Here is a 16,793-nt window from a genome sequence, read left to right as displayed (position 1 = left end):
CCAGCTTCCCCCATCTGAGTGCAGCTGCGACAGGTGCGCCCATGGCTCCAGGCCGCCCTCGGGCTCTGGGACTCCCGGCAGGACCAGCCAAGCTGTGTGAACCAGCAAAGCCCGCAGGGGCAAGAGGTGTGTGGGGCAGGGTCCAGTGACCCCTGCTGCCCGCCGCCACCTCCCCTTTCCCGGGGGATGCTGGGTGTGACCCCTGGTGCCCACCGCCACCTCCCCTTTCCCGGGGGATGCTGGGTGTGACCCCTGGTGCCCACTGCCACCTCCCCTTTCCCGGGGGATGCTGGGTGTGACCCCTGGTGCCCACTGCCACCTCCCCTTTCCCGGGGGATGCTGGGTGTGACCCCTGGTGCCCACCGCCACCTCCCCTTTCCCGGGGGATGCTGGGTGTGACCCCTGGTGCCCACCGCCACCTCCCCTTTCCCAGGGGACTCTGGGTGTAACCCCTGGTGCCCACCGCCACCTCCCCTTTCCCGGGGGTGCCAGGTGTGACCCCTGATGCCCACTGCCACCTCCCCTTTCCCGGGGGTGCCAGGTGTGACCCCTGGTGCCCGCCGCCACCTCCCCTTTCCCTGGGGTGCTGGGTGTGACCCCTGGTGCCCACCGCCACCTCCCCTTTCCCGGGGGTGCCAGGTGTGACCCCTGGTGCCCGCCGCCACCTCCTCTTTCCCTGGGGATGCTGTGTGTGACCCCTGGTGCCCGCCGCCACCTCCCCTTTCCCTGGGGATGCTGTGTGTGACCCCTGGTGCCCGCTGCCACCTCCCCTTTCCCGGGGGTGCTGGGTGCACAGTAGCGAGGTGTGGCAGCATGCAGGGGAGTCCCCGAGCCTTGGTGTGTCGTCAGGGGCTCGTCATGTGGGCCGTGCCCCCGGCGTGCCGACCTCGCTCTGCAACCAGGTCTCTGCTGTGCAGGAATCGACTGACCAGGCTTTGAGGGAACGTCCACCCCGTGTTGCTCTCAGAAAAATGCAGTCACGTGTAGCTGGAGTGGCCTAGGAACGCCTCCCACTGGGGATGTGGTCACACCTCCATGCGTGTGTCACTGGGGTGGCCTCTGGGGAGTGTGGGATGCGGGGCCAGGGGCGCGCTGCCTATGGTCACCTTTTCCCTCTGGGTGGAAGGAGTGCTTGGCGAGACAGCGACGTGTCGTGTGGGAGATCACGACCTGGTCCGTGGGTCATTCTCTCACGATGCGTTTTCAGTGCTGTCCACCACGCGGCTATCGTTTTGTGCGACCCCAGTGCTGTAGGTTCACGGATGCCAGCGGTGGCCCCCCACGAGGAGTGGCTGCTTCACGGCGGTCACAGTGTCACCAGGCGGTGGGGACCTTCCAGCTCCATAGCAATCTGACAGGGCCGCCACCATCGTAACCACGGGTCTCGTGGCTGCAGGGTCCTTGAGCCCTGCCCCCCGCCCCGGGTGGGGTGAGGAGGCACACCGGCCGCGGTGTGAGAGGTTTGGACAAAGCACACAGCTGAAGGCTCGGAGGCCAAGTGGTGGTCGTGGCGAGAGCTGGTGGCTGAGCTGTGCTGGAGACGTGCGTCCAGACGTGGCTGCCGCCGGCGGAGACGGCCCAGCCCGCGGTTAAGCGTGGTCGCTGCCTCCCCTGGGGGTTCCTCTCTGAGGACCTGCCCCAGGGCTTGGACAGCTTGCGTCCCCTGGGAACCCACACACAGATGGCCACGTGGCCTTGGTCTCTACAGCCACGCGCAGGCGGCTGCCACGTGTCCATCCACGGATGGAGCAATGTGGCGTGGCCCGTCCACCTGGAGGAATGTGACCCAGCCTGAGCCTGGTGAGGGTTCCGCCTCGTGCTGCAGCCTTGGGTGGGCCGTGGGGCCACCGTGCCGCGTGCCGGACAGCAGCCACGGAAGCACGCAGGTGCGGCAGTGGTTTCCCGGGCTGAGGGCAGTGGGGTGGGCCTGCTGCTGGGTGCGTGGTTTCCGCTTGGGGTCGCCAAGTGCCGCAGAAGCTGATCGTGTGGTGGGTGGCCGCGCCCATGGATGCTCTTTTGTCGTGTGAGTTTTCTCTCGGTGTGAAGATCGCTAAGAAAGGACAAGAGAAGTGTCCCAGGACAGCGCTGTGGCCGCGTTAGGAAGGAGAGGCTGCCCTCTGCCGCCTGCCGCCTTCCTGAGCCCTCCTGCATCTGCCCGCCTTGTGGGTGCGGGGTCTGCTCGCTGCCCGCGGGGTTGGCCCTCCCTGCACGGTCCCCAGGGACCCGTCTTGGTTCAGTGGCCTTGGCAGGGGCCGGTCCTCAGGACGGTGGCCAGCTCCGCCCCTTTCCCCTCCACCTTGGCTGCCCTCCGTCCCTGAGCGCCTGCTGCTGACAACTGGGAGGGTCACGTGGATACGGCTGCCTCCTGCCTGGTGGCCGGACACTGCAGACCCTGGCTGGCATCTGCTATACCGACCTCGTGAGTCCTGCGTGAGGTGCGGGCAGAGGCCTCTCTTGGGAGCCCCTTAGAAGATGGCGAATGCCCTAGACCCCACCCACCCAGCTCCGTGCCCTGGCCGTCAGAGCTGATCAGGCAGGCAGCACCAGGGCCACTCCCTGGGGTCATCCTGGGAGTCCATGGATGCGAAGGCCATGCCACCTGCAGTCTCCGTTGTCGAGACTTGGCGGGGGCTGCGCGGCGTGGGAGTGGGCGGGGCCCTGCCAGCCGCGGTGAGCGATTAGCCTCAGCCATCTCTGGCCTCAGGTTCCTCCCTGCCTGGGCTGCTGATTAAGTCTCCGTGGCTTTAAGGGCTGCGTGTGGGTGGGCCGGCAGCTGGAGACCACCTCCAGGTCATCAACTGCCCGCTGCCCGCTGCCCCCCGGTGCAGGTGAGTCTCCGGGGCGGGGAGGGGGCGGAGGGGAGGCAGCTCTGGGGCTCTGCTCAGGCCGCTTGCGTGGGGGACCCCGCGCCCTCCCCTGCCCAGCACTGATGGAATTCCCAGGAGGCAGAGAACCACTCCTGGGGGCTGAGCCCCGCTGCTTCCGGCCCACGCCAGGACCCAAACCACTAGGAGAGAGGCCGGCACGTACCAGGCGTTCCGAAGACACAGCCCGACCCTGGCGTGGGAGGCCTGGCCTGGGGTTTTTCACCTGTGATGTGTGAATCTGTGCTTCTGGTGTGGGGTTTGGATTCCTGCCCGGGCTGGTGCCGTGCTGTCCTCCTTGGCATGCCGGGCATTAGAGCGAGCACAGCTCCCGGCAGCCCGGCGGCCAGCAGGAGGAGGTGGCTGGCGCTGTCCGAGTGAGCACAGCTCCCAGGCAGCCTGGTGGCCAGCAGGAGGAGGTGGCTGGCGCTGTCCGGAGCACTGAGCTTGCCGCCAGCTCCTGGTCCCTCCAGGAGACAGTGTCCTGGGAGCCTGGTGGCCTGTCACAGCCGAGGGTTCACAGTCTCCTTGGAGCTCGGAGGTTCGGCTCGACGTCTGCCGTTCCATTAGACGTCCCGCGGGTCTCCCGAGCTCTGGAGAATGGCCCTGGGCACAAGCGTGATCTCACAGGCACACTGGAATCCTGGGTGCTGCCTGCTCAGCCCGCCCTAGGGCGACGTGTCTGTCGTCATAAGGCTTTGGGGTTCTCTCTGCACCTTGGTTTTCCTGTGTAGCAGGGACGACCCCGCCCCCGACCCAGCCATTCCAGCCCAGGGCCCCGTGGATTTCTGGTCTAAGGCCCGGGTATGCGGCAGCCGCATTTGGACATAGGGTCTTTAAAGAGGTCAGCAAGGAGCTGGCGCCGTGGTGCAGTGGGCGGGGCCTCCGCCTACAGCGCCAGGTTCCCACATGGGCGCCAGTTTGAGTCCCGCTGCTCTACTTCCGATCCAGCTCCCTGCTGTGGCCTGGGAAAGCAGTGGAGGATGGCCCGAGTCCTTGAGACCCTTGGACCCGCGTGGGAGACCCAGATGAAGCTCCTGGCTCCTGGCTTCAGCCTGGCCCAGCTCTGGCCATTGCAGCCATTCGGGGAGTGAACCAGGGGATGGAAGACCTCTCTCTCTGTAACTCTGCCATTCAAATAAATAAAAGTAAATGTTTAAAAAAGTCATGATTTAAAGGGTCAGATCTTCAGTAGATACAAAGTGTTGTTTGGATATATTTTCCTGAAAGTGTAAATGAAAATAAATCTAACATCGACCGACTTCCTGACGACAATGACGTCTGCTGGAGGAGCCCGCGTTCTCCCACGGGAGCAGGCGAAACACGAGTCAGAATGAGTGAACTTCGTCATCGAGGTCAGGGTGATTCAAAGCGGAAGTGTTCAAGTTAGCTGTCTAAACTGCTGAGTCACGGTTCTTCCTCCCGGATACGGATCGAAGTAGCATGTGCCGTGGGGAGCGTTCGGTGCAGCCGCTGAGCTGTGGTTGGCACGGCCACATCCCTGCCGGAGGGCCTGGCTTCCAGTCCCAGCCCAGCTCCCAGGCCCAGCTTCCTGCTGGCTCAGGCCCTGTGTGGCAGCCGTGGCGGCTCAGGCACTGAGTCCCGTCACCCACCGTGGGAGACCTAGGTGGGCTTCCCGGCTCCTGGCTTTGGCCTGGCCCTGCTGTTGCGGGCGTCTGGGTGGTGGACCTGTGAGTCTGGCTCCGTCTGCCTCTCATAAATGAATGGAATATTTTAGAATATCACAATCTGGCGTCGCCCCTGTGTTCTGTGGACGGGTGGTCAGGCACCTGGAGTCCCTGCGTCGTTTGTGACGTGGGAATCGGGTCAGAGGGGCCGGGGCTGAGGGGTCCTGAGTGGACAAAGCCAGCTGGGCCCGTGAGTGGTCCCAGCCTTGCTTGCTCTGCGGATGTGAAGGGAAGCTGGCCGTGGGCCATTTCTCAAAAGAAAAAAAATTAAAAACCTACATCAAAGCAAAGAACCTGAAGCCAGCCAGCCAGAAGCTGCTGACCCGCTCAGCGCTGGGCGTCCAAGGGCTCCCAAGGGGAGGCCGCGCGGGTGGTGGCACAGCCGTGGCCATCTGCTGCTCCCACGGCCTCCCTGTGTCCCTTGCTGGAGTCCGAATCCACTTTGGGTTCAAATTCACTCAAAAAAAAAAAAAAAAAAAAACCTGCGCGTGCCTCAGTTTACCTGAGAGCAGTGGAGGCGCCGTCCCCGCCCACGATGGCTCAGCGAGCGGCCGGTACCGATGGTTTCCTGACTGGACCACGGGTTTGCGCGAGTGTGCCGTGCGTCCCCAGCTTGTGATGTTTTTGAGTCCCGATGGGTTTATGGGGATGTTGAGCAGCCTGGATACTCTCGGACGGTCCCCAGAGGCCGCTGCTGTGAGTGCCGGGCGCTTCTAGAACAGCGGCCTGGGCGGCGCAGGGAGCAGCCAGGCCTCGGCGTTCCGGGGACGCCAACTCTGCGTGCTGGTCTTCTCTGCAGGCTTGCTGTTGGCCTGCGCCTTCCCTGGGTGCCTCCCCTGCTCCCCCACCTGCCCAGCTCTGGTGCCCGGTGAGTGCCTGCTGTAGCCACCGGCTACTCCGGGCCCCGGGGAGGAAGCGATGTGAGAGCCCCTGGGGACTGGTCTGTGCCCCTTAAATGCCAGTGCTTTGCCTTTCTGTCTCCTCCGAGGACAGGTGGCGCGCAGGCGAGCCGCCGCAGGTGTGGCCGGGCACGTGCGTGTCCACACCCCACTCCCCATGCAGCCCTGCAGGTGGAAGGCAGGCGTCCTGCGCTGAGTTCTGCAGTGGGCGGGAAAGGCACAGCCTGGGCCAGGGCTCCTGGCGCTGCGCCGTGGTTGTGGGGGACGCTCCAGGCTAAGCCGTGTCTACTCTGGAGGTGGCAGCGTGGAACACACCTCGGGTTCTCGGCGCTGCCCCAGCATCTGTGTCCATGGGGCGGCGCCGCCGGGCGGGTGACTCCTGAGCGCCAGGCAGCCCTGCGGCCGGATCGCTCCGTGGAAGCGCCCGGCCTGGGGCTCGTCTGGGACCCCTCCCCGCGCTCCGACCCTCAGGCTGCAGGCTGCTCTTGACTTTGCTCCTGGAGGTGGTCCCCGGCTGGCCCCGTCTTTGTGCTACTTCTGCACGGTGCTGTCTTTGCTCCGTGTTTGAAGCAGAGGGGGGTTATTTCAGCCGGAGCTCGCTGCGTGCTGACCCACGGCCCTGTTCGCTTCCCTCCCCTCCGCTCCCCTCCCCTCCCACCCTGACGCCCCCCCCGCGTCTTTGTCCGCAGAAAGAACAAGAAAGCAGCCCTGTCCTCCCCCCTTGGGAATACTCCAGCGGCCTTTTGCTGAAGGCTTGCGAGCTCTGGGCAGTGCCGCAGCCCGGGGTTTGCGGCCTTGGGCTGCCTCTGCAGGAGCCGGGCGGCGCTGGGTTCTTACTGCCTCTTGGGATCTGTGTGTGTGACACCCAGGTGGCCCGTGGCCGGCGGACACACCCACAGTCGCGTGCCTGTGAAGGAGAGCTCACACCCCTTCCCACGCCCGCGCCCGCCGCGCCCCGGCCTCCGGTGATTTTCACGTTTCTCCCTCGTCTCTCCCCTCCCCCTCCCCTGGCACGCAGAGCCAGGGAAGCCATGCCGCGCAGCCCGACGTCCAGCGAGGACGAGATGGCCCCGAGCGTCTCGGACGACTCCGAGGGCTCCGAGTCGGACAGCTCCAGAGAGGAGACCATCTACGACACCATCCGGGCCACCGCACAAAAGCCGGGCGGGGCGCACACGGAGGAGAACCAGGGCAACACACTGGTCATCCGCGTGGTCATCCCGGACCTGCAGCAGACGGTGAGCGCACTCCCTGCCCCGCGGCCCGCATCCTTGGTCCACTTCGAGGAGTGAGCGCCACCGAGTGGCCGCGGGCCTGACGCACCCCCCTCCCCAGTGCTGTCCCGGTTGCCCCGTCCACCCTCGCGGCCCGCCCCCTGCCGTCCACCCTCTCGGCCCGCCCCGTGCTGTCCACCCTCGTGGCCCGCCCCCTGCCATCCACCCTCGTGGCCCGTCCCCTGCCGTCCACCCTATCGGCCCACCCCCTACTGTCCACCCTCGCAGCCCGCCCCCTGCCATCCACCCTCTCGGCCCGCCCCCTGCCGTCCACCCTCTCGGCCCTCCCCCTGCCGTCCACCCTCTCGGCCCTCCCCCGTGCTGTCCACCCTCTCGGCCCGCCCCCTGCCGTCCACCCTTGCGGCCCGCCCCCTGCCATCCACCCTCTCGGCCCGTCCCCTGCCGTCCACCCTCTCGGCCCGCCCCCTGCCGTCCACCCTCGCAACCCGCCCCTGTGCTGTCCACCCTCGCGGCCCGCCCCCTGCCGTCCACCCTCTCGGCCCGCCCCGTGATGTCCACCCTCGTGGCCCGCCCCCTGCCATCCACCCTCGTGGCCCGTCCCCTGCCGTCTACCCTATCCGCCCGCCCCGTGCCGTCCACCCTCGCGGCCCGCCCCTGCCGTCCACAACTCTGCGGAGCCAGTCGCTGCCCGTCCTGCTGAGGAAGCCTGAGCAGTAGGGGGCGCTGCAGGGCTGGGTCTCCAGCTCCCTCGTGGGAAGCCCCAGGGCAGCCCTGCCTGCCCCGGCCACACCCGCTGCTCCCCGTCAGTGGGCTGGAGCCTGAGGTCTGTGCTCTGTGTGGGCCCCAGGGCCGCGGGCTCTGTCTGCGAGTTGTGCCTTTGCTGCCCGGCCCTAGCTGTCCCTCGCGCTCTGGGCCTGTGGCATTTCCTGGGCTGCCCTGGCCCCGGGCTGCTGCTTGGCCCTGCTTGGCCTGTTGATCTCCCCTGGATGGTGGATGGTGGGGCTGGGACAGTGTGGGGGGTGGCCCCGTGGCGGTGGCTCTGGGTGACGGCTATGGACGAGGGACAGACACCTCCTGTGCTGACACAGCCCCTGACTGCCCATGGGCGTGGCCTGCTGGTCCGGGTTTCGCAAGGTGTGGACACAGGGCTGCATGCTGTGCTGTCCGACACTTGGCGCCTGGCCACTGTCGCCTCTGAGGGGCCCGGGTGCTCTGTGCCTAGGGAGGGGCAGCTGGCGAGACTGGGAGCGTCCTGAGGTGCTGCAGGAGGGGTCCCCCCAGCCCTGAAGGCAGGGACCACCAAAAGGCCCCCAGTGGGACCTGGAGCCTGGCGAATGGGGCTGGCTTAGCTGGGATGGGGAAGTCAGAGTGAGGTTGGAGGTGGGGGGGTGAGGCGGGAAGGGGGATGTGAGGTCGGAGGTCAGAGGTGAGGGCAGAGGGGGGAGGTGAGGCCTGAGGTGGCAGGCAGGGGCCGGGGAGTCCCTGTGCAGTGGTTCTGTGGAGCTGTGCCCTTCAGGACTGGAAAGTGGCCGCGGGGCACACACCAAGGGTGGGGAGCTGTGCGGTGCCCATCGGGGTGCGTCTGGATCGAGCGCCTCACTGCCCTGCTGCTGCGGAGTGGGGTGCACAGCCCAGCTGGTGACCCCAAGGTGAGCCTCTCTGCAGTGGGAGTTCTCATGTGTGACCAGCAGTGGCCCTGGGTCTCTGCCCGGGGCTGCAAGTGACCAGCAGTGGCCTTGGGTCTCTCCCAGGGCTGTGGGTGACCAGCAGTGGCCTTGGGTCTCTCCCAGGGCTGTGGGTGACCAGCAGTGGCCCTGGGTCTCTGCCCGGGGCTGTGGGTGACCAGCAGTGGCCCTGTGTCTCCCAGGGCTGTAGGTGACCCTAGGTGGCCCCGTGTCTCTGCCTGGGGTTTGAGGGGTGGACACCCCTCCCTCTGGGGCTCTTCACAGACAGGCGTCCTTGTGTGGGAGGGAGGAGTGGCCTTCACTCTGTCCCTCCCACCCCACCCCCACCCCACCGTGCTCCCGCAAGGCCTTCTCTGCAGCCGCCTCAATTTGTGGGTGTGCTGGAGCTGGAGGTGCCGAGCTCTGTGGGCCTGGCTGGCCCGCTGGAGTGCCGGCTGGGGTGGTAGTGGCCACGATGTCCACTTCCTGTGGATGACGGTGTGGCTGTCCGAGTGTTAGGACCCCGCTGGGCGCCCCGGGAGGATCCCGTCTGCGTCTGTGTCTTGTACTTGGTTGTTTGCGGGGTCTTGGGTGCTAGGAGGACCCCTCTTGTCTTAGATCTGGGTTGAAGGCGGGGAAGAGAGCCGGGTGGTGTGTGCCCAGTGCTGTGGGTCCGGCCCTTTGACCCGGCCCAGGCGCTGGCGGGGAAGGGCCTGTTAGTTTTTTGTTGCTGAAACAAAAACTCAAGGTGGGGACTCCACACAGGGCAGAGGTTCTGGGCCTGGGAAGTTCAAGTCCATGGCACACTGGCACTGGCTCCGCCCCCGCCAGGGCCCCGTGGTGGGTGGTTCAGCTCGCGGTGGGAAAGTGTGGTGAGGGGAAGCGGGCTCGTGCAGGAGAGCAGGGGAGGTCCAGGCTGGCCGTGTGGCCGTCCCCTCCCACGGAAGAGCTGTGCCCACCCCCGAGGCCCAGCCTCAGCGTGAGTCCTGGACAAGCTAGTGGTCAGCGCTGGCAGGGCCCACAGCCAGGGACGGGGCCATTGGCTGTGCCACCTGCTGGCTCTGGGATGCTGGCATCCACCCAGCGGTCTCCCTGGTCCAGCACCTCCAGGGGCTGGGACCTGGGTGAGGGCTGGCCGCTAGCACTTGCCCTCCCATGGTGCGTGTAGCTCACAGCCCAGCCGGTCCCTGCCCTCTCGGGTGGGGTGCTGGGATGTGGAAGCCAGGTGGCTTCTCCTCCTGCAAGCGCAGGGTGACCTGTGACCCAGGACGAAAGCCAGCACGAGGTGGCTTTTCAGGCGGGAAGGCGTGGCCACTGGGTGTTGTCCTCCTGTGTTACCTGACGCCTCGGATCTAAGCTGTGGCCCAGCTGTTACCTGTGAGGGGCACGTGTGCGGCTGTGGCCCAGCCCTTACCTGTGGGGGGCGCGTGTGGGGCTGTGGCCCAGCCCTTACCTGTGGGGGGCCCGTGTGCGGCCCCTGAACCTTGAATTCATAAACAAGGGGTAAGGTGGAGTAGTTGTAACAATGTGTCGTAGTTGAAGCTGGGTGAACAATCTCTCTGTCTCTCTCTGTCCCTCTCTCTGTCTCTGTCTCTCTCTGTCCCTCTCTCTCTCTGTCTCTCTCTCTGTCCCTCTCTCTCTCTGTCTCTGTTTCTCTGTCTCTCTCTGTCCCTCTCTCTCTCTGTCTCTCTCTCTCTCTCTCATTAGATTTATTTGTTTATTTGAAAGGCAAAGCGACACAGTTCTCCCATCTGCTGGTGCACTCCCCAAGTGGCCACAACAGCCAGGGCTGGGCCAGGCTCAAGCCAGGAGCCGGGAGCTCCATCCGGGCCTCCCGCCGTGGGCTTTCCCAGGCGCGTTAGCAGGGAGCAGGATCGGAGTGGGGCAGCCGGGACTGGAACCGGAGCTCTGATGGGAGCCCTCTGCCCCTCTGTCACTCTTGGTTGAGAGTCCAGACACATTAATGTTGACCGTGGGTGACAGAGACTGTGGATACAGGGGGCTCTGTTTTATGAACTAAAGCAACACAAGCACATGTGAGTGGGGGTCTCGGAAGTGGGGTCGTCGTCAGCTGTCGCCTCCCTGAGGGTGGCAGGTGGCAGGTGGGTGTGCACGGGGGATGCGTGTTGCTAAGCTGGGAGGGCACGGACAGCATTAGCGGTATTTTATTTGCATATAAAAGGAGGAGACGGCAGCAGGTGCTGGAACTCCTGCCAGAGGCTCTGTTGCTAAGTGATCTGTGAAGTCAGAGAAGCGGTGGCGAAACCCGGGCACGTGGTGTTGCAGCGGGAACCTGCTTTCGATTTTAATCAGTTTCCTCCTGCGTTACTTGCTGCACTCCCTTCCTGCATCATTTGAGCTGAATTCAGCTAATAATTGCCGTCATAACACCCTGAGGGCGGAGCTGTGGCACAGCCGGTAAAGTGGCCCCATGTGAGCACCGGTTGGAGTCCCGGCTGCTCCACTTCTGATCCAGCTCCCTGCTAATGTACCCGGGAAAGCAGTGGAGGACGGCCCGCGTGCTTGGGCCCCTGTACCCACGTGGGAGACCCAGAAGAAGCTCCTGGCTTCAGATTGGTCCAGGTCCGGCCATTGTGGCCATCTAGGGAGTGAACCAGCAGATGGAAGTCCGCCCCCCTCCCGTAACTCTACCTTTCAAATAAATAAAAATAAATCTTAAAAAAAAAAAAAAAGCCTTGAGCTCCGGGCTGCCGTCTGAATTTTCTGTCCGCTGGGTGGCAGGAGGAGGGAGAGGCGGGCAGTTGGATCCATGCAGGCATTCAGGGCCCCAGGCTCCTTCCCAGAGTCCTCAGTGTCTGTCTGGAAGGTGGGGGAGGGGAGCGAGATCTTGGGGAGCGTGAGACTCCACCCCACCTTCCCAGCATGCCCAGGGGCTGCACCTGACTCAGGAGCCTGCAGGTGCAGTTTAGCTCTGAGCCAGGACAGACTCCCTGGGGGCACCGCCCGCCTCCTGCGGCTCGTGTGCTCAGCTGTTTGCACGCCCTCACGTCCCTGACGCTTTTCGTGTCCCTCCTGCCTGGAGAGCTGGCATCGTCCCATCTCTTCCAGAGTGGACGCCCGTCGCCAGACGTCCCAGAGGCCTCTCCCTGATCTGTTTGGCACCCGAGTGGGACGGAGTTCTCTGCTGGGCGGTTTTCAGGACGCCTCCCTCCCAGCCGGCGCAGTGGGCTCTTGGTACCTCTCGTGCGAGCAGAAGACCCTGAACCCACGAACAGGGAGCTGTGACTCCTTCGGGCAGTGAACACGGGGAGGTTCCTGTGGGCCTCTGGTTGTGTATGTTTTTGTTTTTGTTTTAAGATTTATTTAATTGAAAGGCAGAGTTACAGAGAGGCAGGAGAGAGAGAGAGAGAGAGAGAGAGACAGACAGACAGACAGAGAGGACTTCCATCCGCTGGTTCACTCCCCAAGTGGCCACAACGGCTGGAGCTGCGCCGATCCGAAGCCAGGAGCCAGGAGCTTCTTCTAGGTCTCCCACGTGGGTGCAGGGGCCCAAGGACTTGGGCCATCTTCTACTGCTTTCCCAGGCCATAGCAGAGAGCTGTATCGGAAGTGGAGCAGCTGGGACTCAAACTGGCACCCATATGGGCTGCCGGCACTGCAGGCGGCAGCTTTACCCACTACGCCACAGCGCCGGCCCCTCCGGTTGTGTTTTGGTCACAGATCAGTCCCCGGTCTTCTTAGTACCCAGCCTTGTCTTGTGTGTTGTCTCTGTAGGACATCGACCCGCTGACCCTGAACCCGGAGTCAGGAGTGCTGACGCCCAAGCCCTGTGGCGCGTGCTTGCTCTGCGAGGTTCCCGGCTGCCTCCCGTGCGTGCCTGGGGACACAGACGGCTCTTCCCCTCCGCGCTGGCGGAGAGCATGAGCCGGGTGGGTGCCGCGGCCCTGGGGAGCCTGCAGCGTGGCACCCGTCCCCGTGAGGAGGTCACGGGCACCCTCGGGCCGCTGAGAACCACGGCTGCGTTGCATCCTGTGTGTGTGAACACGAGAGCCAAGTCGTGTTGACTTGAGTCAGTTCAGCGGGAAGGGACATCCCCAGGGCGCGGACCCAGGACCCCGCGGCCCTTCCCCTGGGCGGTGGGCGCCCTCTCAGTGGTATCGTGGGGTCTCCGCCCAGCTCCCTGTCCCTGCAGATGCTGCCGCACCCTCTGCCTGCCCTGCAGGTCGCCTGGGGGACAGCCGAGGCCGCCTGCTGTGTTTGTCACCTCTCACAGAGGACGCCTTTAGACACCTCTGGACCGACTCCCAGAGGCGGGGCCTCCATTCTTACGTCGGGGAAGTGCTTGGTGCTTGGTTTTCTGGGGAAGTGCTTGGTGCTTGGTTTTCTGCTAGAGAAGCCTCCGGGCTGCAGACACGCCCTGCGTTTGGGGGTTTCCTGGGGCTCCACCCCCTTTCCTGTGCACCTGGGCGGAAGCTGATGCGCGTGGCGCCCTTGCTTAGTGGGCCTCTGGCTCGCAGGAGGAGCCTGGTGTCTGCCACTTGATGTCACCGGGTCGCTTCTGGGCTGGCGGTGGCCCTGCCACGTGCCGTGGCCGTTAGGAGAGGCACCACAGTGCATCCATCATAAGGAGTCCGTGAGTCCCCGACAGAAGCCACCCACAGTCCCTCTGCTCAGTGTCGCCCAGGGGGCAGCGGAGATGGTACGAAGCCCCTTTCAAGTCCCCAGGGGCCGCCGGCCGCCTGCTGCTTCACCGTGGCCTCGGGCGGCTGCTGTTAAGCTTTTCCCGTTTGAAAACGTTCTTCCTGATGGAAGCTGAATCCGCAGCCTGGGTGTCTCCCACTGTAGCCGGAACAGGCAGAGGCTCCGGCCCCCTCGGGCCAGGCCGTCCTCGCGGGCCAAGGGCACCCAGCGCCTCCCTGTGCCTTCTAGAGCCCTGTTTTTATAAACTTCCTGTGTCCGTGGCCGCGTTTGGGCATTGGCCGTGCGGGCACCAGTGTGCTGGGTCTCCAGAGAGAGAGGGAGAGGGAGAGAGGGAGGGAGGGAGGGAGAGGGGGAGAGGGAGAGAGAGACGGAGGGAGGGAGGGTGGGTGGGGGAGAGGGAGGGGCCCTCGTCAGGTGGGAGGTCCCGAGCCAGCAGGGAGGGGAGTGGCTGACTCTCGCCAGGGTCCCTCCAGTAGGAGCCGCCCTGCAGGTCCTCGCTTGGCTGCTGTGCGTGTCCCCAAATCCCAGCTGGCGTCGGCCACAAACCGGCTGTGCTGCTGTGAGCCCACTCCTGCCTCTCCCCACATCACCTGGCGTGGTGTAGCCCAGGGGGTCTGGGCGTGGTGGTGGTGAGGTTGTCACCGCCTAGCCAGCACGCGTGTGTGTGCACACGTGTTGTGTAATTTGTGTGTATGTATGTGTAGAAAAACAGAAAAGAGGACGGTTACGCTGGGGCACTCGGAGGCCCTGCCTGGTCTCTTTGCCGTAGGCGTCTCGATCCCCCCCCCCCGCCCCGTGAACCTACAGTTCTATTCCCGTGGACTTTCCCGAGCACCGTTAGGCTCGTGTATTTGCTAATGTGTGTGTGTGTGTGTGTGTGTGTGTGTGTGTAAAAGGGCGCCTCAAAAAGTTCACGGAGAATGAAAACATAATTTTTGGGTGCAAAAAATTTGAAATCCGAAGAGCTCACGCGAACGGCTGTTAGGAAACCCGCACAGATGTCCGAGTCCGGTGCTGGCGGGATGCGTGTGCGAGTCGACGCCGAGGCCTCTTACCAGGAGGTCAGCGTGAATTAGGCCGCACAAGGCCGGGGCATCTGCTCTCAGCCTCCCTGGTTACTGCACACGTGGGGTGTCCGGTGTCCTGTTACCTGGCGGCCGCGGGGTTCACTGCACATGGGAACACAGTTACTGGAGGCTTTGTTACATCCCGAGCCGCCCACTGTCTGGCAAGCAGAGCCCGAGGTGGCTGCATCCAAGCACACGGGGCCGGCAGTGGAGCAGTCGCAGGCCAGCAGAGCACACCCGCCCGTCACTCGGGACAGACGGCCGCCGCCTTCTCCCGACCACGGCTTCGGGAGCCAGCGGGACAAGGTTAATTGAGACGAAGGACTGCTACTCTTGTATACGTTCATTTTGCATCGTGTGTGTGGTGCTGAGTGCATGCTTGTGTGTGTGTCTGTACACATGCATGTTGTCTGTGTACGTGCACTTGTGTACATGTGTGTGTCGTGTGTGTTGTATGGATGTGTGTTTATACATGTGTGTGCATGTTTGTGTGTTTTTATACATGTGTGTTCATGTTTGTGTGTTGTGTGTGTACACAGGGTACAGTGAGGGCAGGGAAGGGCATCGCCGTGCAGGATGTGTCCCGTGAAGCCGGCAGAGGCCGAGGCCAACCACGGCCAGTCCCCTCCCCGACCCCATGGAGGCTGACCATGGCCAGGCCCCTCCCCCGACCCCCACGGAGGCCGACCACGGCCAGGCGCTGCCCCTGATCCCCACGGAGGCCAACCACAGCCAGGCGCCTCCCCGACCCCCACGGAGGCTGACCACGGCCAGTCCCCTCCCCGACTCCACGGAGGCTGACCATGGCCAGGCCCCTCCCCCGACCCCCACGGAGGCTGACCATGGCCAGGCCCCTCCCCCGACCCCCACGGAGGCCGACCACGGCCAGGCGCTGCCCCTGATCCCCACGGAGGCCAACCACAGCCAGGCGCCTCCCCGACCCCCACGGAGGCTGACCACGGCCAGGCACCTCCCCGACCCCCACAGAGGCCGACCATGGCCAGGCGCCTCCCCGACCCCCATGGAGGCTGTCCACAGCCAGGCCCCTCCCTGACCCCCACGGAGGCCGACCACGGCCAGGCCCTTCCTTCCCGTCGTCCCCATGACCCCATTGTCATCACCTCCATTTCCGCCGGCACCATCACCATCACCATCACCGTCTCCACCGTGATCCTCATCGCCATCATTTTTGTTACCGTCCTCGTGCCCACCGCCACCGTCCTCGTGCCCACCGCCACCGTCCTCGTCCACATGCTCACGTCTCCCTGCCATCACCACCGTGGTCTTAGTGTCCCCTGGTCCCATCGTCACCACCACCCTCCTCCTCCTCTCTGGATGCAGAACTCCCTGAGGTCCCCTCAGCCACGTCTGTCCCCGTGCGGGCAGAGCTCGCCACCCCTGGAAGGCAGACCCACAGGGGAAGGGGTGTTCGCGGCGTCATTTCTTTGGTGGGGTTGGGTGGAGGCCGGGATTCCTGTCGCTGCCCTGGATTCTGGGCCGGGGGTGGCGTCGTGTTGAAAGCTTTGTGGAGTGACCCAGGTGGGACAAGGACCCGCGGGTGGCCGTCAGCGATGTCATCGTGGAAGGGCACCCTGTGTTGGATGAGCCCGGGGCGGCCGTGTGGACACGTGGAGCCGCTGTTCTGTGTCGGGTGCAGCCGTCTGCATGTCCACGCTGGGCACGTGTGGCGTTGCCTGTTTTCCTTTCCTAAGCCACAGCTGCAGTGTTTGTGAGCAGTCGGCCACGGGGTGGGGGTGCGTGCCCTCTTGAGTGAGGGACTTGGAGGCCGCCGATTCTGTCGTCCACAGGGGCCGGCAACCGAGACCCTGTGCCTCCCAGGGCCATCCGTGCTCCCGGGACCGGCAGCAAGGGCCTCACCCAGAGGTACCTGAGAATGCAGGTTCTCAGGCCACCCACACCCGCTGCATCTGCTCTGTTGGGTGGTGGTGGGGAGGCGCTGGGGGGTCTGTGGTGCCCTAAAACACCTGGTGGGCCCCCGAGAGCTGAGCCTGCGGGAGAGACCCAGGCGTCCCGTCGGTGTCCACTCTCATATCTGCCTGGCGTCTCCGCGCCCCGAGAGGCAGTAGCCCCAAAGGCCGCGGGCCCGAGGCTCAGGAGGGAGGGGCAGCGGCCGCGACCCCCCGGCCCCCGCGTCCCTGACCGGCTGTCCGTGTGCCTCCTCGCAGAAGTGCATCCGCTTCAACCCGGACGCCACGGTGTGGACCGCCAAGCAGCGGATCCTGTGCACCTTGACGCAGAGCCTGAAGGACGTCCTCAACTACGGGCTCTTCCAGCCGGCCAGCAACGGGCGCCACGGCAAGTTCCTGGACGAGGAGCGGCTGCTGCGGGAGTACCCGCAGCCCGTGGGCGCGGGCGTGCCGTCCCTGGAGGTACCGCGAGCCCCCGAACGCGGCCGCGATCCCCGCGCGACTCGGGTTGGCCGTGACCCCCCAGCTAACAAACCGGCCTGGGGCCTCGATTTTGCCCTGCACGTGCAGCTTATGCGTCTGCTTTGTTTCTGCAGACCCCGCAGGGGGAGAGCCGTTCGGGAAGCTGGTGGGACGTGGGCGGGAGAGGTCACGCGGAATCACGCACACGGAAGTCCTTAAACAGCGTTTATGGAAAACGCCTAGCGTGAAAAACGTGTGTGGTTTTCAGACACTTTTGCACCCAAATAAAGGGATCTGGTCCGTGGCTCGTGGGCTGTCTGAAGC

At 64.8% G+C, this 16,793-nt stretch overlaps 1 protein-coding gene across 13 annotated transcripts in view; it reads left to right on the top strand.

Annotated features, from left to right (window-relative positions):
* SHANK2 (SH3 and multiple ankyrin repeat domains 2) overlaps positions 1 to 16,793 on the top strand; it is a 390,809-nt gene that overhangs the window by 30,918 nt on the left and 343,098 nt on the right. For 12 of the 13 annotated variants that reach the window (XM_089307208.1, XM_051839167.3, XM_089307158.1 and 9 more), the window contains exons 2-3: positions 6,470 to 6,689; positions 16,266 to 16,469. In XM_089307208.1, the coding sequence (XP_089163334.1) occupies positions 6,483 to 6,689; positions 16,266 to 16,469 (411 nt within the window). In that variant the 5' untranslated portion in view covers positions 6,470 to 6,482. The remainder of the gene's footprint in view (positions 1 to 6,469; positions 6,690 to 16,265; positions 16,470 to 16,793) is intronic. The other variant, XM_089307180.1, reaches the window with a different exon arrangement.

Source organism: Oryctolagus cuniculus, chromosome 1 (genome assembly GCF_051225735.1).
Source record: "Oryctolagus cuniculus isolate XC-2025 breed Fujian yellow rabbit chromosome 1, ASM5122573v1, whole genome shotgun sequence".
NCBI classification, from domain to species: domain Eukaryota; kingdom Metazoa; phylum Chordata; class Mammalia; order Lagomorpha; family Leporidae; genus Oryctolagus; species Oryctolagus cuniculus.
The sequence above is the reverse complement of the archived record's forward strand: the minus strand, read 5'-3'. Positions and strand labels throughout refer to the sequence as shown.